Below are 23,627 nucleotides of genomic sequence, written 5' to 3' on the forward strand. Positions count from 1 at the left end.
AAAATGCTGAAATTTTTACCTATTATACACACAGTGTTCCTCACAGAAGAAATAGTAATAAACTTAAGAAAAACAAGACATCACTCTTTTAGAATAAATTACAATCTTAACAGTACACAAAACATAAAATACATGTATAATACAAACCTCTAAGAAGTGTTATGAGTGACACTAAACGGTGCTCCTGAAATAGCTGTTCTAGTTTATGCTGATGATTGTACTCAGTATACATTTCCAGAGTATTTTTAAAGAGAATTCGAGCTCCCATTAAGAGATGATGAAGCCAGTCAGGAACTTGAAAAACCACCCGCCCTAAAAAGAATCATATGGAATACTTTATTGCTAAGTAAGTAGATCTTTTGAACATTTTTCAATATAAAAGACACAAATAGTCAGTATTTTATTTGTAAACACCAGTAGCCAATATCTTTAGAATAACAGCACTCAACTTATATAAAAGAAGCAATTTCAATTAAAAAAATGACAGGGCAATATTCAAAAGCATCCATTTGTATCACAGAAGAAATATGATAGATGAATGAAAAACAAGTTTTAAGAGTACCACTTAGATCTTACCCAGGTACATCAGATAATCATAGACTCCTTCTACAGTCATCACCTCCATAAAGTAATTCTGATTTTGCTTTCTCTCTGCATTCTCAGCACGATTTGCATTATTCTTAAACAGATCATTGAAAAGCTAGAGTTTAAATAATAAAGAGATATACAGTTTATTATATCAGCTGATAATACTTGTAAGGTTAAAATGACACAGAACAAATGCATTCAAACTTTTTCCAGTCAAAACAGTGTCATATAAGGTAAGCTCTGTTTCTACATTTATACTCAAAGGTAAATAAAAAATACATGCTCCACCCAAAATAATACTTACAAGTCTGTATTCATTTTATTTATTTATTTTTTTAACGATATTTTTTTTTAAACGATATTTTTTTAAACGATATTTTTTTAAACGATATTTTTATTTATGCAAGCACTGGGTACAGTCAGAAGCGCAGGAGGGTGAGAGAATTCACCAGAGCCAGAGCAGGGAGCAGAACAGGCAGAAGGACCAAAGTACACTGCTGAGGGAAGCAAAGGGCGGCAGGAGAGGTCTGCGCACCATGTGGGACCCTCCTCCAGTGGCTGGGGAGTAGCCGGGGATTGAACCGGCACTGCAGAGGCCGCGGGCAGCTTCACAATCCAGTGTTCAACCGCCGCGCCACCGGGGAGGCCCAGTCTGTATTCATTTTAAACACAACAGATAATTCATCATCCCTAAAGAACTCCTCCTTTTTTGTTTATCTTACACCCAAAGGAGTAAAGAAATAAATAAAGGTGTGTAAATATATTAAAGATAGCTAATACATGACTTAAAAATTGTAAGTCACTAATTAATGGGCTGTTAGTGAGTATTTAGCTTGAAACAAAACTTATTTATACTTTCTTAGTCTAAGAATATGAAAAAAAAAGATGAAGATCATTTATAGTTGAAATGATAAAACTAAATCTATCCTCATTTTCTGCTCAAAATAAGCAAAAATATCAATTATAAAGAGCAGAAATTAAGGATCTGATAGAAATTAAAGTATGATAGAAAAGATCAACAAAGCCAAAATAAAAAATGGGACAAAATCTTTGGCAAGATTGATTTAAAAAAGTAAAATAAAACACAATTTCAAAAATAAAAAGGTACATAACTACCTACATACGTCAGAGAAAGTGTAAAGAAGAGAGAATATGTCAACAATTTCACATCAAAAAATGTCCAAATTTAGCAAAATGAAAAATTTGTTGAAAAATATAACTTATCAAAAACTAACAAATGAAACCATAAACCTGAAGATTATTATCACTTTTAAAGTTACATTGATTGTAAAAAAAAAAATTTTTCCTACAAAGGCCTACATGATTTCACCAATAAGTTCTATCAAATACTTAATGAACTAATGATTCAAATTATAACTCTACAAGTTAGGAATAGAAAAGACAAATACAATCTTGATACCAAAACCTGATAGGGATAGAGCAAGACAGGAAAAATTACAGGCCAAGTCCACCCATAAACATGGAGGTAAACATCATTAAACTCATAAAAAATTATCTATGATTAAAATGACACAGAACAAATGCATTCAAACATTTTCCAGTCAAAACAGTGTCATATAAGGTAAGCTCTGTTTCTACATTTATACTCAAAGGTAAATGAAAAATACATGCTCCACCCAAAATAATACTTATAAGTTTGTATCTATGAAAAATGCTACACTATACTATTTAATGGTAATACACTGAAATCATCCTCTTTGTATAGCAGGTTTTATCTATGAATAAAACAAAACTGCCATCATTTTCAGATAATTGGATAAATCAAAAGGATTTAATAAATATATTACTAAAATTAATGCCCAGCAAGATTACTGGATGAAAATTCAAATGTATCTTTGCTTATCAACAATGAAGTTATAATGTGAAAAAATATTAAAGATATTATTTAAAAATACTAACAAACAAAATGAAGGGTTTGTTTTTTTTTTTTTTTTTAGGGGATAAGGAGGCTGTCCTTTGAGCTCCCATTGCTCCCAATACTGGACACTATACTCTGACATTAAATTGAGCTTCTTGAGAATAGGGTATTTATCTTTATATTCCCAGGGCCCACAATTCAATACTGTAGACATATATATAACATATATATAACAAAATACTTGCTTTAACAAGTGGATGAAATATTTTATGTCATTAGATAACACCATCAAATAAAAATAAATATAGCAATTAATTCCTTGTTTGAAGTTGGTGATTGACACCCTAAAAATACCAGAGGGGCCTCCCTGGTGGCACGAGGGGTTAAGACACAACCTATGAAGCTATCGGCAGCCACTGCAGCATGAGTTCAATCCCGGGCCAGGGAGCTACCCACATGGTAGCAGACCTCTCCTGACTCGCCCCCTGATCCCCTCAGCAGTGTATTTCAGTCAATCTGCCTGTTCTGTACCCCACTCCATCTCTGGTGAATCCTCTCACCCCCCAACACACACACCTCTGGCCTGAACCCCAGTTATTGTATGCATAAATAAATCTTTAAAAAAAAAATACCCCAAATATAGAAATGGAAGAAATTTGCAAACAAACTGGTTAAAAAAAATTACCACATTAAAGCAAACCACCAAGCAACTACATACAATACACCTTTTATACTCTATAACTGATTTCCATACCACCCATTTTAGTAACCCAGGATTTTCCTTACAATGGAAAAGTCATTTCAAGTAATGCAACTTCAAACTTAATGGCTCCTGGGCCTCCCTGGTGACACAAGGGGTTGAGCACAGCACTATGGGGCAATCCGCAGCCTCTGCAGCAAGAGCTCGATCCACAGCCAGCCAAGGAGAAACCCATATGGCACAACAGACCTCTCCTGACTAGCCAGCTACTCCCCTCAGCAGGGTGTTTCAGTCAATCTGCCTGTTCTGTTCCCCATTTTGTCTCTGGTGAATCCTCTCACCCCCTGTACCTCTGGCCTGTACCCCAGTTCTTGCATACATAAATAAATAAATCTTTAAAAAAAAAAAAAACTTAATGGCTCCTTAAGGCAATGGTAACATACCTTCTTGTTGTTTTCTGAAGTAGGGCTGAGAATGGTCAGTTCTGGTTTACTTGGTTTAGGCTTTGGAGATTCACAAGAATTAATGAAATTCATGATGAAAGGTTCCAAATGCTGGCCTTTCTGTGGTGACACAGAGTTCACAGTATGAAAATCAAGATTATAATTTTTAGTATCATGCAACCCATTAGAATGCATTGATAAAAGTATGCTTATAACTATTATGTAACAGAACATACATAAATCAGTTATTTACCTCTTTCATAAGTTTTCCAGGAACAGATTTTATAATTTTTCCTGAAATTCAAAGCAAAATATTAATTTTATGAAAGCATAATGTACCTAACTACACACATGAATTTAAAATATTAAACAGTCATAAAAAGTAAAATTGTGAAATAAATTTATAAACAACCATTTCAGAACAGAAACTTATGATAAACACAGTATTCTTAATTATATTACAACATTTGGGATTTATTTTAAAATAATCCATTGGGGTGGAAATTTGGGAGGAGGCATGGAACATGCCAATTTTGGTAACTATTGATTGAAATAGGGTAAGCAAGTCCATTATACAAATTTCCCTACTGTTGTATGTATCTGAACATTTCCTTAAGAAATCTTTGAGGGAAGAGGAAATGCAAATGGCCAACAGGCATATGAAAAAAATGTTCAACATCCCTTATAATCAGGGAAATGCAAATTAAAACCACACTGAGATATCTTACACCAATAAGAATGGCACATATCAAAAAAACAAGCAACAACAAATTTTGGCAAGGATGTGGTGATAAAAGAACTCTCCTACATTGCTGGTGGGAGTCCAAACTGGTCCAACCACTATGGAAAGCTATCTGGAGGTTCCTCAGTCTACTAAAAATGGAGCTACCATATGACCCAGCAATTCCACTACTAGGGAACTACCCAAGGACACAAAAACATTGATTCAAAAGAACACCTGTACTCCTATGTTTATTGCAGCACTATTTACAATAGGTAAAACCTGGAAACAACCCAAATGCTCAAAAATAGATGACTAGATCAAGAAGATGTGGAATATATACACAATGGAATATTATTCAGCAATCAAAAAAGATAAACTTATGCCATTCACAGCAACATGGATGGAACTAGAAGGAATTATGCTCAGTGAAATAAGCCAGAAGGAAAAAGAAAAATATCATATGGTTTCACTTATAGCAGGAATATAGGGGAAGCAAATAAGACATCAGTGTAAAAAAATAGTAATAGTACAAAACACAAAGCAAAACCCAGCAATTATAAATCAGAGACATACTGCAGGGGAGGAGGAGGGAGAGGGATCAGAGGGAGGAAGGGAGGAGCACAGGGGACTGAGGTGATGGTGCACGGGTGCCTTGGGGAAGGAAACTCTATGGGGACTACACCAGAGGGGGTGGGGGGAAGCAAATATTGTTTAAAAATGAACAATGATGTAAAAAATAAAAAAAAATTAATATATATAAAAAAAGAAATCTTTGAGGAGCCTCCCTGGTGGCACTTCATAGCAGCACTATGAAGCTATCTGCAGCCACTGCAGCACAAGTTCGATCCCCAGCCAGGGAGCTACCCACATGGCACAGCAGACCTCTTCTGTCTTGCCTGCTGCTCCTCTAAGCAGTGTATTTCATCAGTCTGCCTTTTCTGTTCCCCACTCTGTCTCTGGTGAATCCTCTCACTCCCTGTACCTCCGGCCTGTACCAAGTTCTTGTGTACATAAATAACTAAATGTTTAAAAAAATCTTTTAAAAGATTTTAAACAATAGTGAATAAAGATATCTAAAATAGCATATAAGTTAAAAGAAAAAAGTTTTAATAGTTGCTAAAACATTTTAATTAGCTATTTGTATAGTTTATACTTTGAATTTTAGACTAAGCATTTATATGCCAATCCTGTTAGCCAAAATTTCTTCTCCATCTTCTCTCTTAGGTTCCCTTATAAAATAACAAACACCTTGGGGCCTCCCCGGTGGCGCAGCGGTTGAGCGCTGGGTTGCGAAGCTGCCCGCAGCCTCTGCGGCGCCGGTTCGATCCCCAGCTGCTCCCCGGCCACCGGAGGAGGGTCCCACATGGCGCGCAGACCTCTCCTGCCGCCCGCTGCTTCCCTCAGCAGTGTACTTCGGTCCTTCTGCCTGCTCTGCTCCCCGCTCTGGCTCTGGTGAATTCTCTCACCCTCCCATGCTTCTGACTGTACCCAATGCTTGTATAAATAAATAAAAAAAAAATCTTTAAAAAAATAAAATAAATAAAATAAAATAACAACACCTTGAGATTTTTCTAAAGTATTTAGAATGACTTTAAATATCACTCAAAATTGATAAATATAACCTAAATTTCTTTTAGTATAACTGGAAAAAAGCAGACTTGTGGCGACAGCAGGAAACATAATAATTAAAATTAACAGCAGAGATTGTTTTACAACATGTAAACTGCCCAGCCATCTACCAAGTTATCTCTCCTCTGGTACCCAAAAAATTATTCCTCTGTCCTTAGAATTTCCTAAATTCCTTAGAGAATTTTGTGCTGTGCTTATTTCTCTCTTCTACATATTCTACCTGAGCCAAGTTATTTATTCAATATGACTTCGACTAACACTCAAATCTCTGCTCAAATCCGCTCCCTGGCCTTTCCTGACTTACAAAAGCTCCTTCAATTAGATGTTATAAACTCAACAAGCTTTTTATTTATTCCTAATGCCAGCAAAAAACAGTATTTATTCAGTCTTTTAAATAGAAACCTGGGTCCTCTTTGACTGCTTCTCTTTCAGTCAAACCCTTTCAGTAACCAAGCCTACCCAATTCTATTGATATCTCCTAAACATCATATTAAGCCAAATATTTTTTATACTTTCCTTTATATTTTCCCATGATAAAAGAACCCACATTCACACAACAAATATTTTGGCTCAAATAAATGTATTAATGAGGAGATACAGATGAAAGCCAAATGCCCACTTTAATACATTCATTTATAAATGTTCTATCTATACTTAAGTCACATAAAATATATTTAGAAATACTGCTTTTCCTCATTTTTTAAAACAATTTCATTCTAACTCTTCCAGCTTGTGTTAGTTTCATCTGTTTTGACTTTACACACATAGCTACATGCTATAGGTAGTCACTGCTTTAAATATTCATTTTGTTAATTTACCACAACTTATCCATTCATTCTATTGCTGATGAACATTTGTATTATTTCCTTTGTGCTATATTATAAACAACACTACTATGAACATTCTTAAATATGGAACAAGGTTCTTCAGAATACATATCTTACACAGAGGACCTGCCAGGGCATTCAGTTTATACTAAACTTTTTCTAAGTGGTCTTGCAATTTATATTCCTATTAACAGTGTGTAAAAGGCTCTTTAAAGTCTGACACATGGCTTTACACATAAATCATTTCTCTAAATTAATCCAAAATGACTGATTCTTTTCTTTCCAGTTTAATCCTTTCATACATGATTCTTTAAACTGACTTACCAAGATTAACATCTGGGAGTATCTTGTCAAGAAATTGTGTTTCTCCTCCATTGGGGGAGAGAAAATCTGCCAGAAGTTGACTATTACTCAGTTCTGGATGCTGCAAAAGTTTCTTGAATTAACAAAAAAAGGAAAAAAAGTTTAAAAATCTAGAAGGGTGATTACAACCTGCATATGACTTTTTAAACCAAGAAAACAATTTTAAATCCCCCAAATTTAACTTACATTCAGAATAATAACAAAAGTGCATTATAGAGAGAATAGCATAGCATAGCAGCCTCTGCGGTCGGACAGGAATGGGTTTGAATTCTGGCTCTTCTGTTTGCTAGCTATAGATAAATATATATATGAAACCTTAGAAAAATTCCTAAATTGGCCAAGAGGCAGTTTCCTCATCTGCAAAATGAAAATAACAATACTACCTGCTTTATGGTGTTGTTAATATGCAGGATTTAGCATAGTACCTGATACACAGAAAGGAAGATTAAACATAAGCTAATATTATTTCTGAATTTCTTAACTACAAAACAAGTATTACAATATCATACAACTTTAACAATTAAAAGAAACTACATGAAGTATTTTGCAGGAAACTAAATGTGAAATTACTTGGAAAATATGTTGCTGTTTTTGCAACACTATTTTCTTACGATATAAACTGATTTCTTATAGCTAATGTTAACTGAGGCAGCTTCATAACTATGAAATCAGTCACAAAACTTTATGACTAGAAATCTAAATAAACAAAATATTTGCACTGCAACCTTTAACTCTCACATTGCCAGAAAATACTTCTTCTACGATAAGGTACTTCCACTCTTAGAATTCTTAGAATTAGTTCAAATAGTGAGTTCACTGTATCAACAAAGACACAGGCACATTCTGTATTCAAATGTTCTTACAGTAGTTAACAGTTAATTCCCTTTTCAATTTTCAGACTACTGAACGATTATATAGGGAACATTTCTGGGTTGAAATATTCAACAGTTCAATACAGGAAATATAATGTAAATACCTCTCTAGTGTTCTGAATGTTTTTAATTTAAAAAGTGCTTATTTTTTACTAGGAAGCATCCAAATTAACTAAATTAATATAAAAAAAATACAAAATTCCATGCCCAAATGAAAGAGACCTTTACATAAATTACATAAAAGTATGTACTCTTTGGTCTTCTAACCTTAACTAAGGAAAGATGGTCATTTATTTTAGAGAAGTTTCAAATAAGTAATTTTTAACAGGATTGAACTATCAATGGAAATAATATATCGATTACATTTTTTACATAATACAGTGTACACAGAAGTGAGAAAAATGGAATTGGATGCCAGGTGGTAAATGGCAGAGAGTGGGGAGAGCCCAAGGAAACTGCAAAAACATCAACAAACTACAAAGAGGGAAAAAAATGAAGAATAAAACAGGAGTGAAGATTCAATGTTCAGGGGAAAAAAAAAAAAAAAAAAAAAAAAAAAATATATATATATATATATATATATATATATATATATATATATATAAAACAAGGGCCTCCTGGTGGCGCAAGGGGTTAAGCACAGCACTGTGAAGTTATCTGCAGCCTCTGCAGCATGAGTTAAAACCCCAGCCAGGGAAGTGACCCACATGGCATAGCAGACCTCTCCTGTCTCACCCGCTGCTCCCCTCAGCAGTGTATTTCAGTCAGTCTGCCTGTTCTGTTCCCACTCTGTCTCTGGTGAATCCTCTTACCACCCTCTTCCCCACAACTCTGACCTGTACCCCAGTTCTTGTATGCATAAATAAATAAATATTTTTAAATGTTTTTAAATAAAATAAAACAAAAAATAAGACGAAAACAGCAAAACCTATCCAGCAGTCTTAGATTGCCTTTATCTTTCACACCAAGAGGTTTTTTTCTTGCTTCCTTTAACTTCCCATATTGCTTTCAATGTGCAAGTTAAGCCAACTAAACCCAAAACAAGACTTTCTTCTCCCTAATAATTCAGTAGTATGCTCTTGACAATAATTTATTTCCACATGAAAATAAACGTTAATATACACACAATATTTGTAAAATAAAGTAGTAAATATGTACAAGAGAAAATTAAAATTAGAGAATGTTATGATTAGCAATGTTTTAAATTAACAGTGATATACCTGAAGATATTCCTGAAACTCTTCTCTCTTTGACTTTAAGAATTCATAATTTTTAGGGCCAATGATCCTCTTGGAAGGAAGCTGGGCATCAGGAAATGTGCCTGAAATGAATATATATGAAACTTATTATTATGTTCTCCCATTATTTTAAAAACTTAGCTTATACTTTATTATGGCAAATTCATATTCATAATGCTGCCTTGTAGAGATATGGCATTAACCTTTAGAGAACTGTGCCAAAAATCACAGAGTTGCTAGTCAGAAGTCCAGACCAAAGAACTTGAGTCTATAGACATGCAAAATACCACTTTGACTCAATAACCACTCTTCACTGATACATTTTTACCTTCTATACTAGAGTAAAAGAGCTTCAAAAATGGATCATGAGATTATTTAGAAGTTGGTGAAATTCTACTAAACCAAATTTATTACTAAAGAGATATCTACTCCCTCACAGAAAAAAGAGATACCATTTTGCTAACGCTATGTAAATTTTAAAACAAAATTTAAAAACCATGGACATGCTTTCTCAGATGGGGCTGACAATTTGAGAAATTTTAGTACCTAAAGGAAAAAAATTATTGGAAAGCCAACCAATTTTGGTTGATGCAGGATTTTAAAGTATGGAGAAAAATTATATTCTCACAACACTAAGTCAAAAGGAAAAGTTGTCAAAGAAAGAACAAGGTAAAGAGAGCAATGTACCAGATTGGCAAAGGCAAAGACAGTATCATTTAAAGACAAACACAAACTCAAAAATCTAGGCAAACAATGCACCTTGTATTCTTTATCTTCTTATAATAATCTCCTTATCCTGGGCTTTGCTTTTACAGCAGGTTAAACAACATTCCCTGTACTTAGCTCAGAACCAACCTCTATTTGGATGAAGGGCTACTCTGCAGAACTTTTTTAAAATAAAATGATTAAAAGACCACAAAAATCAGGGGCCTCCCCAGTGGCACAGCGGGTTGAGTGCAGTGCTGTGAAGCTGCCCACAGCCTCTGCAGCATGGGTTCGATTTCTGACTGCCCGGATGCCCACATGGCTCCCCTCAGCAGTGCTCTATGTACTCTCCGTCTGGGAGAGCAGTGCTTTCGGTCCATCTGCCTGTTTTCCTCCCCACTCTGTCTCTCGTGAGTCCTCTCACCCTCCCACGCCTCTGGCCTGTACCCCAGCTCTTGTATAAATAAATAATTTTTTTTTTTTTTAAAAAGACCACAAAAATCAAACTCACTAATTTTAGAAGATGACTGGAAATACTTCTTAACTATAACCCTGATACTAACTAAAATAGACACAGATGAAAGAGAGTGAGAAGTAAGGAAAAACTAAAAGAAAATTCTTGTTTTCTAATTACCCTCAACAGAAACATTCAGCTACAAGTTTTGTTTCTGTATCCAAGACTAAGCACTAAATCATAACATCTGCCATGGAAGATGTGGGCAAAAGAACAGAGCAACTCTGAAATGTCTGGTTTAAATTCTCTGCCACATCAAGATAAAATTAGTATTTAAAAAGCAATAAATGTGCACTATAAAAGCCTCAAAAGTATAAAATAAGCAGAAATAAGTGCGCTCCTATTGTCAATGAGTATTCATATAAGTCAATTAGTTCTTTGGTAAAACAACTTTAAAACTTTATCTTGATTCAACAGCTTTTCATGTCAGTTAAATCTGATATATAATGTTTTATAGAAAAAAGACAACATACCATGAAATTCTGTTAGCTTTGATTCAAGTACATAGAATTCAAGGTATCTTCTATAGACAGACCAATGTTCAGGCTCATGCCCAACTGTAAATTGGATGAATACATACTGAGTAATAAATAATTTCACAAACTATTACCTAAAGGATGCAATATTTAAAACATTAAATATACAAATACAGAAATTATTCCAGTCTAACAATGTAGTATTTTCCCATTACATTAACATATTCTAATTTTTAATTAAATAGTAAAGATTAATAAAGTTCACCTACTTATGAAGTATAAATTTTTTCTACAACAGAATCACAGAACTTAAAAAAATTATGCAATTATGCTAATTTTTAAAATGTAGTGAAAATTATTTATTTCATAAAGATTTGTTGTCAATTTTTAGTCTCAATAATAAATATTTACCAATTTTCCAGAGCTATTACAATATAAAACAGTGCTGTCCAATGAAATTTTTTGCAATTATGAAAATGTTCTGTATTATCTGCACTAATACAGTAGCTATAAGCCATACATGACTATCAATCATGTGAAATGTAGGTAGTCTAAGGAAATGAAACTCAATATAACTTAATTTTAATGGCCACATGTGGCTAAGTGACTACCAAATTGAATAGTATGAAGTAATGCTTTAAAGAATAAATCAGGGGGCCTCCCCGGTGGCACAGCGGTTGAGCGCTGGGTTGCGAAGCTGCCCGTGGCCTCTGCAGCGCCGGTTCGATTCCCCTCTGCTCCCCGGCCACCAGAGGAGGGTCCCACATGGTGCGCAGACCTCTCCTGCTGCCCGCTGTTCCCCTCGGCAGTGTACTTCGGTCCTTCTGCCTGCTCTGCTCCCTGCTCTGGCTCTGGTGAATTCTCTCACCCTCCCGTGCTTCTGACTGTGCCCAGTGCTTCTATAAATAAATAAATAAATCTTTAAAAAAATAAAATAACTTAGGTCAAGCTTCCTGTTCCAATCCCAGTACCCCCAACTTACTATACATATATATGACCTTGAAAAATAACCTCAGGGGCCTCCCAGGTGGCACAAAGGGGTAAGACGCAACCTATGAAGTCCTCAGCCACTGCCAGCATGAGTTCAATCCCCAGCTAGGGAGCAACCCACATGGTGCAGCAGACCTCTCCTGACTTACAGGCTGCTCCCCTCAGCAGTGTACTTCAATCTGCCTGTTCTGTTCCCCACTCTGTCTCTGGTGAATCCTCTTAACTCCCCCACAGCTCTGGCTTGTACCCCAGTTCTTGTATGCATAAATAAATAAATCTTTAAAAAAAAAAAACCTCAGTGTAAAATAGTTTGCTTAGACGTAGAACAATTATACCTATTACATAAAATGATGCACATAAAGCACTTTTGTACAATGTAGAACTCATAGAGTAAATGTTAGTGCAATTATTAGTGTTTCAGACCATTCCAGCATAAATTGGAAGTACACTGGACCAACTCAACTAAAACCACAATCCCAAAGCAACACCTACTAAGAAAAAAATCAACCAGTTACAGTCACAACCTATAAAGCAAATCCTATTTTTCTTTCCACCAATGCTTTTAAGAGATCTTATTATATTTAGTTTTGGTTTTTAAAATCCTGAAAGTGCTAGTTTCTATACAAGTAAAATCAAGTTAATAAATGATAGACTGTTACCCTCCACCTCATAGACATCACTTTCCTAAGACATAATACTAACAATGAAAGTCTGCGGCATTATGGATGAAAACATCTTTAGAGTACAAGTTTTTAAGACTTTTTAGTTTTTATTTTATGGCTAAATTGTCGAGTCAAAAATTTAAAAATACAGCACGAAACTTAAAGATAGTTGTCCAAAATGCAAAAAATAAAAGTATATTCCCAATATATTTAAAAATATGTATCATACAGTTTTTTCAAAAGGAGATGAAGGATACTACATGTTCATATAAATTCATTTATATTTACATCTAAGGAATCAAAAAATTTAAATAATTTCCAGACAAACCAAATGAACAATGTAGGAAGAGTCAGATTTTAGGCACTGGACGCTGAACTCAGAAACTAAGTTCTTTGTTTTCACTCTTTCCAACACCTAAAGTACCATTCAGTAGATATGGCAGACAAAAGATGAAAACAAAACTATCTGAAACTTAAGTCAGACAACCAACAATGGTTTATACACCCATTACAATACTGAGATAGAACAGCAACTAGAGTGAACTAATAGCAACTACAGCAAAATCAACATTCATTCTGTACTACATAGACCAAGATGCTCCCTTAAACTTTACAATCAGAAAAAAATCATACCTAACTACTCTGACCACTTTTCATAGGCTTTATGTTCTTAAAATAGAATGTTTCTGAGAAAAAATGAAATGCAAATACTTTTTGAAAAATGAATAAGGAGAATTATTAGCTGATTTTCACACTATCTTCCTTCAAAACCATTTTCTGACACAACTTTACCCCTTTCTTTCCTCACAGATAGTTTCCTCTTCCTGAATCCAGCTCTATTTTTCTGCTGATCATTCCCAAAATGTGCACAACTTTGATGTGCTTTTGCTTACGCCAACTGTGCCACCTATTAGACAAAACCCAAGTTGATAACTATTTATCCATCCCACTAAGGATGCTTTTTACCTCCACTCCCTCTAACAGTTCACATCTGAAACAACCAAAAGAAAAAAGATAGGAAAACAAAGAAAATTTGTTAAGTTGTGTTATTTTTATCAGTTCTATCACAACAATGGAAGAAGAGAAATGCAGTCTTAAATTAGTACAATACAGGACTCCCTGGTAGCACAAGGGGTTAAGTCTCAGCACTATCAGTTATCTCCAGCCACTGCAGCATGAGTTCGATCCCCCAGCAGGGAACTAACCCACATGGAGCAGCAGATCTCTCCTGTCTCGCCCACTGCTCCCCTCAGCAGTGTATTTCCAGTAGATCTGCCTGTTCTGCTCCCCACTCTGTCTCTGGTGAATCCTCTCACCATCTGGTACCTTTGACCTATACCCCAATTTTCATATGCATAAATAAAAATAAATCTTGAAAAAAATTAGCACAATCCTTGATAAAGTGCATTAATAGTAGTCAAAACTAAATTTAATGCCTAATAATGATGGCAACAAAACCATTTAAAAAACATGATATAAAATGTCTTGGTGGGTTGTCAGTTATCTTGCAGGTATCTACTCAGTAAGTATTGATTCAACAAATTAGGTGACTGGTAACAGAGATAACCAAGAAAATCCTAAGTTTTCATTCAATATTCTGCTCTGGACACTTGTTTTATATTGCAGTGACACTCAATAGTTAGAAATGGCAAAATGTTTATCACTTCTGGTAAAGACAGTGGGCATCTTTTAAAAAAGGTATTCATAAAGCTTCCTACCTGCTCTTCTATCATTTCTTTCAACATCAATACAAAACACAGGTATTCTCTCCTTTTTCTCCTTCCTTTCAGATGAGGAATCTTCAAAAAAGTCTACATATGGAATACTAATTTTCCATGCAGCAAGGTTTCGGGGAGTAGTAGGTGTGCTCACAGCTTCCACTGGTGAATCATCCTCCATTACAACAATACCTTCTTCAATCTGGAAAATAATTATCAACGTAACTTCACTATTATACATCCAGAACCTTTAGACCTATAGCAAAAGAGATACAACTCCAAAGTGTCATGCTCATATAAATTCTATAAATTTCGTATTTTGAAATTAGGTGACATTGAATTTTCTACTGAAAAACTAAAGACAAAAAATTAAAATTTATGTTACTAGCATCAACTACAAGTTTTATATCACCTATATATAAAAACAAATAGACACTTCAGAGATTTTGAAAAAGATGCTAGAAATCACAAATATAAAAAAATTTAACTCTGGTAATAAGAAACAAAAATTATATACTTTTCATTTAGGAATGTAAAATTTTACAGATGACAACAGCCACTGATGGAGACTAAACAAACACATTGGACCTGTGCTATATTACTGATTACAAAGTACATCAAGTAAAACCCTTCTGGAAAGTGTTGTGGCAATACTTATTTATAAGAAGTCATAAAACAATTCCAGCTTCTGGGAATTTATTCTAATGTAAGTATTTATTGCAAATAAAAAAATTTTAACTGTGAAAAAGGCACAGACATAAACATATTCACTACAGCATTCAAAAATATAAAGTTGGAAAGAAGGCCTAAAAGGGAAAACTACCTCTATAAAATTGAGATTGTTTTTCATTTCTTCGCTTCTAGAATTTCAAGTGTTTAAAATAAGCCACACTATATGGTAAAACAAGCTATAGGGGGGGGGGAGAATGCTATATTTAGATCTAAAAAGGAAAAAGTCTTAATATTTTTTCTATTTAAACTACTATGAAGAAATCAGAATCTCCTTAACAAACTCATCAGTTTGTGGTGAGACAAAGTTGAAATAAAGGGATGAAGAGGAAATGGATTTATTTACTCCTTTCCCCACTTCCTTCTCCCAATCCAACTGCTACTATTCATTCCTTTCATACCCAAGTCAGTAAATTTCTTCAAGCCAAAAGTCTATGTCTTAATTATCTTTTTATCCCCAGTGCTTTGAGGCATTAAAAGGCAAAATCAGGATGCAGACTCTCTGCCAATGAAGATTTGCTTAATAAATGAAAAGGACAAACAAGACACTATCTGCCTTTATGGAATTCACTAATTTACAGAGCAGAAATGATAAAACATATACTTTCAAGCATCTGTGGTACTCTGCTTTACCATATGACCTAAGGGAGGCACAAAGAAGGGAATGCTTAGATTTACTTGAAGACACAGGTCAGAGTTTATGAAGAGCAGCTGAACTGGGAAAGTATGAATTTTCTACGTCATTGAAGGATGGCCATTTCAAACAGAACAGCATATGCAAAGTTACAGAGAAATAAAATAGCATGGAAGGTGTAATGTGCATATAAATCAACTGTGGAGCTTTTTAAAATGCAAGTAACTGAGATTCTATATTTATAGCATGCTCCCAGGTGCTGCTGATCTACAGATCACAATTTCCGTGGCAAGAGGGTTAGGACACCTATTAAAAAAAAAATCCATGTGCCTGGGTCCTATGGTTGGAAAGAGCCAACATCCTGATGTTATGAAGTAAAAGCTTAAGCAAAAGGTAGCAAATTGCTTGACTACTAGAAGTAACTCACTTTAATAGAAACCATTCTTCCTTAGTAAGTAATGACTAATGCTCTAGAATTGTAAAAATTATGTAAGTACCACGATGAAATGATACTAATGAAAGAACGGAGAAATCAAGGAAGTCTAAAGTAAGATGGAGAGGGAAAAGAACAAGTGAGCATATCCGGGTTTTTATGCCATAGTAAGTTTAGGGTTATACATTTAATTAAAGGATTTTTACTTACAAAGTCATCTTCACCTTCAGTTAAACCATAATTAGGCAACATAGCTCCCTCCATTGTAGTGCTCTTAAATACTCCTTTAATTTTGCTACCTATTCTGCTGATTCCAAATGATTCTCCTCTTTTCTGTGTGCTCCTAAATATTAAGTAAAAGTGTATCAATTACACAATAAATTATCACAACAGTCTAACTTACTGATAATTAATAAAGAAAAAATAGTTGTGAAAAGGGTAAACTAAAGATACAGTTAACCGTTTGGAGCTCTCAGTCATAGATTAAGTCTCAACATCTCCGAAGCTAAAAGTGACAGAGCATTTAAATTAAAGGGATGAACAAATTGGACAACATTAATTAATACACATTTGAAGCTTTTACAAACTTTAAAACATTAGCTAACCTGAAATGTTCAGAAGATGAGAGCCCCCTAGTGGAGGCTGCCATACATAACAGAAAATATTTAAGAACAGTGTTCAGTACAGAATATCCAGTTAGAACTGTACTGCTAAAATGAAAGTGTTACAGAAGAAAATATGAAACTTCTCAGTTTTCACTTTTAGAACAGAAAACAAAAAGAATTCTGTCCTCTATGACTGATATTTATGCAAAATTCAACTTTACAATCACATAAATAAAAAAGATACAAAGTATAAAATACAACTTACTTAACTTCAGTGTAATTATAAAAAAAAAGTAAAATGAGAGGAGTTTAAGCAATTATGTGTAGTAAAGCAAGTCAGAATGACAAAGACATACATTGGACATTTGCAGAGCAGATGATTCAACAAAGCAGAATACTTATAAAAACTAGCAGACACTAATAAGCTAAGTAAGATTTCAGACCTTAAGAGGGAGAAGGAAGGGAGGGAGGGTCAAGCGGGAATAAGGGATAGTGGTGGGGGAAAAATAGTAAAAGGAAAAAAAATACCAAAGGAAGGGTTAGCAATGAGTATAAAGATAAAAGCAAACGCAGCCCTCAGAAGCAGCCTGATCTGCCATATATTAAATGCGGGTTATAAAATTTTTTCGAAAGTAAATTTATAAAAGCAGAAATATCTGGAAAACAACAAAAAATCAAAAAACAGCAAAATTTTATCCCATTATTGTTTACTGTCCCATTTTCAGCTAATAAAAACATAACTTTTATCCAATTTAAAACTCATGCTTACTATGTAATAGTGTTATTATAATAGATACCCAAGTAAAAATTACTGTTGTCAATTTGTTTTGAATGTTTAATTTAATGGATAGCTATTATTCTACAAGCAAAATTTAGTTATTTATTGAAATAATGTAATAACTATTAAGTAAAATGAAGTTTCAAATATACCAGGTATACAGTGACATGTGTATTAATATTTTATACATCTGAGGAGCAAATCAAATTCATTTTAAAACTGGGAAAAGTCTAATAATAATAAGAGCAGAAAGAAGACTTGAACTAAATTATTATTTTATTTAAATAAGCATGCAATTAGTGCTTCTTAAAAATCCAGAATTGTAAACACAACTCTGATAGAAGAAATGTTTCTAAAATCAATATGAAAATGTTGACAAAATATTGTTAAAGTCTTAGACTCTAGATAGGTTAGTTTAGTCTTGAGAATTTATAGGGATTACAAAACAATTGAGCTTTTAAAAATGACATTTTAAAAATATCTAGTAATTACATCCAGAGATACAGAATATCATACTTCTTTACTTAAAAAAATAGGTCTTTAAACACAATTTTAAAAGTAATTTAGCAAAGTCATAACAAGAGTCAATAACCATGAAAAATCAGACATTGACATTATCATTTTAATTTTATACTGACATTTTAATTTTGTGATGCCATTTCAAAAAGGAAATATCTAAAATCAAAGTGGAGGTTAATTTTTTTTAATATTCCTAATGGCTGATATAAAAGCAATAAAAGCAGAGTGCTTCATTTTTTTCCTTTTAGTTGTATTTAGTTTGTATTGGGTGTACTTTGTAGACTTAAACAGATAATGAATGCTGAAAAGAAGCACATGCTCTCTCAAGACTTACCGAAAATCATCCAAACTTAGGCTACCTCTGCAATAACAGATGTATGAAATTATATTAAAAAGGGAGGGAGAGAAAGCCCAGAATTAAACACTTTAGAACACAAAACAAAATTCCAAAAATTGAAAAGTTACACAAATAGATAGTATTTATCTTTGCAAAGGGAAGAAATTTTTATGACTAACAAGATGAAGGTAAGAGAAAGCACAATGGCTAACTGGTTTGGGAGAAACAAATTCTAGTTCATTTTTTAAAGTTCTGAAAAAATCAGTATGTTGGGAAATAACTGCATTTTTTGTCCTCATTTAGGTATATAATTTGTTTGATATAGTGAAAAGTCTGTAGAAGTTAGGTCACCAAAACACAAAAAACAAACTTGTATTTTTCAACATTTCCAACATACATGTTTCACACATTTTTATTTCAAATATTTTTTTACAGATTTATTTATTTATGCATACAAGAACTGGGTATAGGCCAGAGATGCAGGGGGTGAGAGGATTCACTAGAGACAGAGTGGGGAACAGAACAGGCAGACTGACTGAAATACACTGCTGAGGGGAGTAGCAGGCAAAAACAGGATAGGTCTGCTTCGCCATGTGGGTTTCTCTCTGGCTGGCCAGGGATCGAACTCATGCTGCAGAGGCTGTGGATTGCTTCATAGTGCGGTACTTAACCCCTTGTGCCACCAGGGAGGCCCCTACTTTCAGTATGTTTTAAAAGTATGATTTAAGCTACGATATTTTTTAAAGTATGATTTAGATTTCTGTCCCTTTTCTCCTGAATAAACTTCTTCTCTAAACAAAGAAAAAATAAAGTATGATTTAAGCTAAAAGATGCCAAAGTATTTTTTAAGTTATGCTTTCAGTATGCAATGAAACAGAACATTAATATGCATTAAAATTCTACTTTTAAAATGTAGATAAAATTTTAATACATTTTAATACTTTTACAATGTAGATAAAATCTATGAAATTTTATATTTTTTAAGTTATTTAGCTGCAAATCAGCAAAGCCACTCCAAATTTTCAGTGAAAGGATGTTAAGAAATCTTTACTTATCCTATATAGTTAAATGGTCATGAAGTATCACAGAAGCAAAGTGCTGACAAGACTGACAGTTACTATTAAAGTCAGGTCAAAATACAGAAAAACATACTTTAAAAAGACAATAATTATTACCCAGAAAAAGAAGAATCCACATATTAATGTGTTGAAAACAAGTTGTTCGCAAAATGGCAAAGAAATTATGATCCTGCCTTACATTTAGCCACTCAGCAGACTGCTTCCTTTGAAAGGGTCCTATCCAAGAGGAGCTTTAAGCTCAATATCCTACTTCTGTTAACTTTCTTTAGGTCATTTAACTGCACACCGATATTTCCAGAGTCAGAAAGAAAAGGGAGAAAAGTTCTCTACTTTTGTAACCATTAAACACTAGAATGAGTACTCTCTGGGGGTTAAAAAACAAAAACAAAAACAAAAAAACTACTGTCTAAAACTGAGTTATTTGGGGATATCATTTATGCATGCAGCCTATAGTCTCCAATAAAGAGGTGATCAAGGTCTAATATGCATTAATTATGAGATTAATAAGACAATGGTATATATCTTTTTCTATATGTATATATCTTTTCTATATGAACATCAGACGTTTTTGGGTTATATGTAGTACATGTCTACAATTAATAAGAATATCTTGTTTATTAATGTAGCAATGAACCACATACTCAGAGAAAAATCACAAATAATTAGACAATGATGCCAGCACAGAATGATAACTACAAAATACAAAAATAAAACATACACATGATTGAATACACCTACCTGTTGAATTTTGAATTGCGTGTTGGTGATTCTGCACCTCTTAAAAGTTGTCTGAAATACTTCAAAAATAATTATGATTTATTAAACTAAAATTTGATAGTGAAATGTATTACTCTACCTTAGTTCTTTTCAGCTTAAAGAAAATATTATTTAAATCCAGTGAATAAAACCATAGTCAAGTAAAGTAAGGGTTAAAATATTGCAAATGGAGATGCTGAGGAGATTTATTTCCACTGCTCTGTAAACGAGGAATATACAGAAGTATGGAGTTTCTGTATCAGTACTATAAAGCCACTCAAGCATATGGCAAGTAGGATAACCAATTTGGTCACGATATAACTAGTCACATATACACTAATGTTGTTTTCACATATACACTAATGTTGTTTTGGTATTGAGAATTGTTTTAAAATTAACTTCTAATCTTAAATTATATAGCAAAAACAAGTATTCACTTTCTTAATTCATGTTCTATCTTTCTGTTAATTATTGAATCATTCATCAAACAACAACAAAATCACTATTAAATTTTAAAGCAAAATCTACAAACAAAATTAATATTTTGACATACCTCATCACTGTGGCAGAACATAGGGGTAAATACATTCTCCAAGAGAGAAAGTACATGCTCATATGCTTCAAAAAGACATCTCATAGTTTGAAGTTTCACAACATCTATATAAGGTCCTTCAGCAACTATTTCAAAAAATTACATTTTAGAAATTTATGAAAAGCATAAATACATTATATATGGTTTAAAATTCATGACAATGAAAGAGCAATCCAAAGTCCTACAATTAATCCTAAAATTATGTTTTATAGAAACTCCACTGTAAGGTACAGAAAACGCATAAGGATAAATAATAACAACCAAGTTTCAACCAGGCAAGTATTAGTTATATGAATTATGAATACATGTCTTCCTCAAAACTTTCATCTACTTAGTAAAACAGAATAACGGCTGCCTATGTAGCTCAAACAGCTACTGCAATAACAAATAAGAGATACAACTGAAAATTTTGAAAGATCTATAGCATTCATTCTCATATTTGACTTACTTTTCTTAATCTCTTCTACAATGAAGGGATCAAATCGAATTTTGTCAATACTTTCATCCAAACAATAAGTTTTATATATCTTCTGCAACTCCTCATGAAGAGACAACATTTCATCATTTGATAATTCTGGTCGCAAAATTCTATCATTGAATTCCTCTGGCAAGTCATGAAAGAGTAAGAGAAAATGAATTATTTTAATATAAAACTATTCATGAGAACTTCCTGTGCTCAGTCTAATTATAATCAAAATTAAAAGCAGCAATTATAAAAAAAAATCTCATTGTAAGCATTCTTAAAAGATTTAATTGGAAGTAAAATAACTTCAAATCAAAGAGAAACAACCACATGCTTTATATACCAATAAAAAGTATATAAATATTTGCATAGCAATACAAATATTCTAAAATTTGAAACAGTAGACACATTTTTAAAATTTTCTTTAAAGAACATATTAAATTAATTTATACCAAGGATCTTTGATTTTGAAATCTGATTCTAAGTAGCAATGAGAACTAAGACATTCTTTAGTTCCAGCTAATGTTTTTAAACAATATTTCCTTCCATCATGGAGAATACAGACTAGTGATAGATGAAACTGAGATTCTGAATAAACAAATCTTTTTTTCTAAAATGACAAATGGTAATACAGGATAATGAAAATATTGCATGCCCTGTTTTTATTACAAGAGGGTTAGTATGGAGTTTACCCCTGAATTATTAATTATCCAAACTGAAGCACAGAGAGAAAAGGAATAAAAAAAAAAGAAACAGAATATATAAGATCTGTAAGATGACAGCAAATTTATACAACTGGAGTCTCAAAAGGAAATGACAGAGAAAAGGAGGCAGAATATTTGAAGAGAGAACACCCAAGAATTTTCAAAAATGATAAAAGACACCAACCTATGTATCAGAGAATCTTAGAAAATTCCAAATCAAATAAAAGTGTATATTACAGTCAAACTGCTAATAGACAAAGAGATAAAATTGTAAAACCAGCTAGGAATAAAAGTGATGTATTATATACACAGGAGAACAAATATGAATGGAAGCTAATTTCTCATGAGAAACAATGGCATTGTCCAAAGGATAGCAGAAAAATGCCTTCAAATAGCTGAAAGAAGAAACTGTCGACCTAAAATTCTAGGTAGGGAAAATTCTATATGCAGTAAAAAATATCCTTAAAAAATGAAGACAAAATAAACATCTTTTCCAGGCAGACAAAAGCCAAGAAAACATATCCAGAAGATAAGAAATGTGGACAGGATTTCTTTCAATAGAAGGGTTCTGCAGAAAGGAATAAAGAGGTATAGAAATGTAAATATGCCAATAACTAAAACTGGCACACAAAGTATGTGTTCCATTTAAAGAAGAAATAACAATGTACTGTGGGGTTTATAGCCTACACAGAGTTAAAACATATGATAAAAAGCACAAGAGGCAATAGGGGATAATTTGAAGTATACTTAGATTGTTCTTAAAGCAGGAGCAATCAGTTAAAATATTTTTAACTGAACACTATTATAAGTAAAAGGTGCACAGTATAAGCGATTTCTGACCAACCACTTTTAAAAAGAAGAAAAAGAGAAACATAAAGTAAACAGAGAAGATAAAATGGAATAAAATACTTACATATTTGAAAAAGTATTCAATACCATTCATCATCAGAGAAAAGTAAATTAAAAAACCAGATATCACTAAAATTGCTTAAGTTAAAAAGATAAACAGGGGGACCTCCCAGGGGGCACAGGGGTTAAGTCTCAGCACTATCAAGCTATTGCCTGCCACTGCAGCATGAGTTTAATCCCTGGCCAGGGAGCTACCCACATGGCACAGCAGAACTCTCCTGTCTCGCCCGCTGCTCCCCTCAACAGTGTATTTCAGTAGATGTGCCTGTTCTGCTCCCTGCTCTATCTCTGGTGAATCCTTTCACCACCACCCCCACCCACACCTCTGGCTTATACCCCAGTTCTTGTATGCATAGATAAAAATAAATCTTAAAATAAATAAAAAGATAAACACTGCCAAGAGTTCTGGTTAAGATGTGGAGCAACTAGAACCCGCACACATAATTAGGAGTAAAACAGCACAACTACTTGGGAAAACAATTTGGCAGTTTCTTATAAAACTAAATATACACACACACACACACACATTATGACTGGGCAATTCTACTTCCAGTTATTATTTATATGCCCAAAAAAGAGCCCTGTACAAAAATGTTCACAGAAGCTTTATTTATAATAGCTCAAAAATGGAAGCACTGCGGCTATCCATTCACAAGAAGAGATAATTTTAACATATTCGTGCCAAAGACTACTACTAAGCAAAGAGCAAACTACTGATCCATACAATAACAGGGATCAATTCACAAAAAAGCATTATACTG

At 33.5% G+C, this 23,627-nt stretch overlaps 1 protein-coding gene across 7 annotated transcripts in view; it reads right to left on the reverse strand.

Annotated features, from left to right (window-relative positions):
• Window positions 1-23,627, reverse strand: part of SNX14 (sorting nexin 14) — a 55,285-nt gene that overhangs the window by 5,931 nt on the left and 25,727 nt on the right. For 5 of the 7 annotated variants that reach the window (XM_037520051.2, XM_054699015.1, XM_054699017.1 and 2 more), the window contains exons 13-25: window positions 21,239-21,394; window positions 20,752-20,876; window positions 20,181-20,239; window positions 18,361-18,387; window positions 16,335-16,467; window positions 14,329-14,530; window positions 10,956-11,039; window positions 9,246-9,346; window positions 7,115-7,226; window positions 3,864-3,904; window positions 3,611-3,730; window positions 577-700; window positions 148-312 (exon numbers count right to left, since the gene is read on the reverse strand). In XM_037520051.2, the coding sequence (XP_037375948.1) occupies window positions 148-312; window positions 577-700; window positions 3,611-3,730; window positions 3,864-3,904; window positions 7,115-7,226; window positions 9,246-9,346; window positions 10,956-11,039; window positions 14,329-14,530; window positions 16,335-16,467; window positions 18,361-18,387; window positions 20,181-20,239; window positions 20,752-20,876; window positions 21,239-21,394 (1,449 nt within the window). The remainder of the gene's footprint in view (window positions 1-147; window positions 313-576; window positions 701-3,610; window positions 3,731-3,863; window positions 3,905-7,114; window positions 7,227-9,245; window positions 9,347-10,955; window positions 11,040-14,328; window positions 14,531-16,334; window positions 16,468-18,360; window positions 18,388-20,180; window positions 20,240-20,751; window positions 20,877-21,238; window positions 21,395-23,627) is intronic. The other 2 variants (XM_054699016.1, XM_037520050.2) reach the window with 1 other exon arrangement.

The sequence above is a fragment of the Talpa occidentalis genome, unplaced genomic scaffold (assembly GCF_014898055.3).
Source record: "Talpa occidentalis isolate TD23 unplaced genomic scaffold, MPIMG_talOcc4v2.1 talOcc4.2, whole genome shotgun sequence".
Taxonomy (NCBI): domain Eukaryota; kingdom Metazoa; phylum Chordata; class Mammalia; order Eulipotyphla; family Talpidae; genus Talpa; species Talpa occidentalis.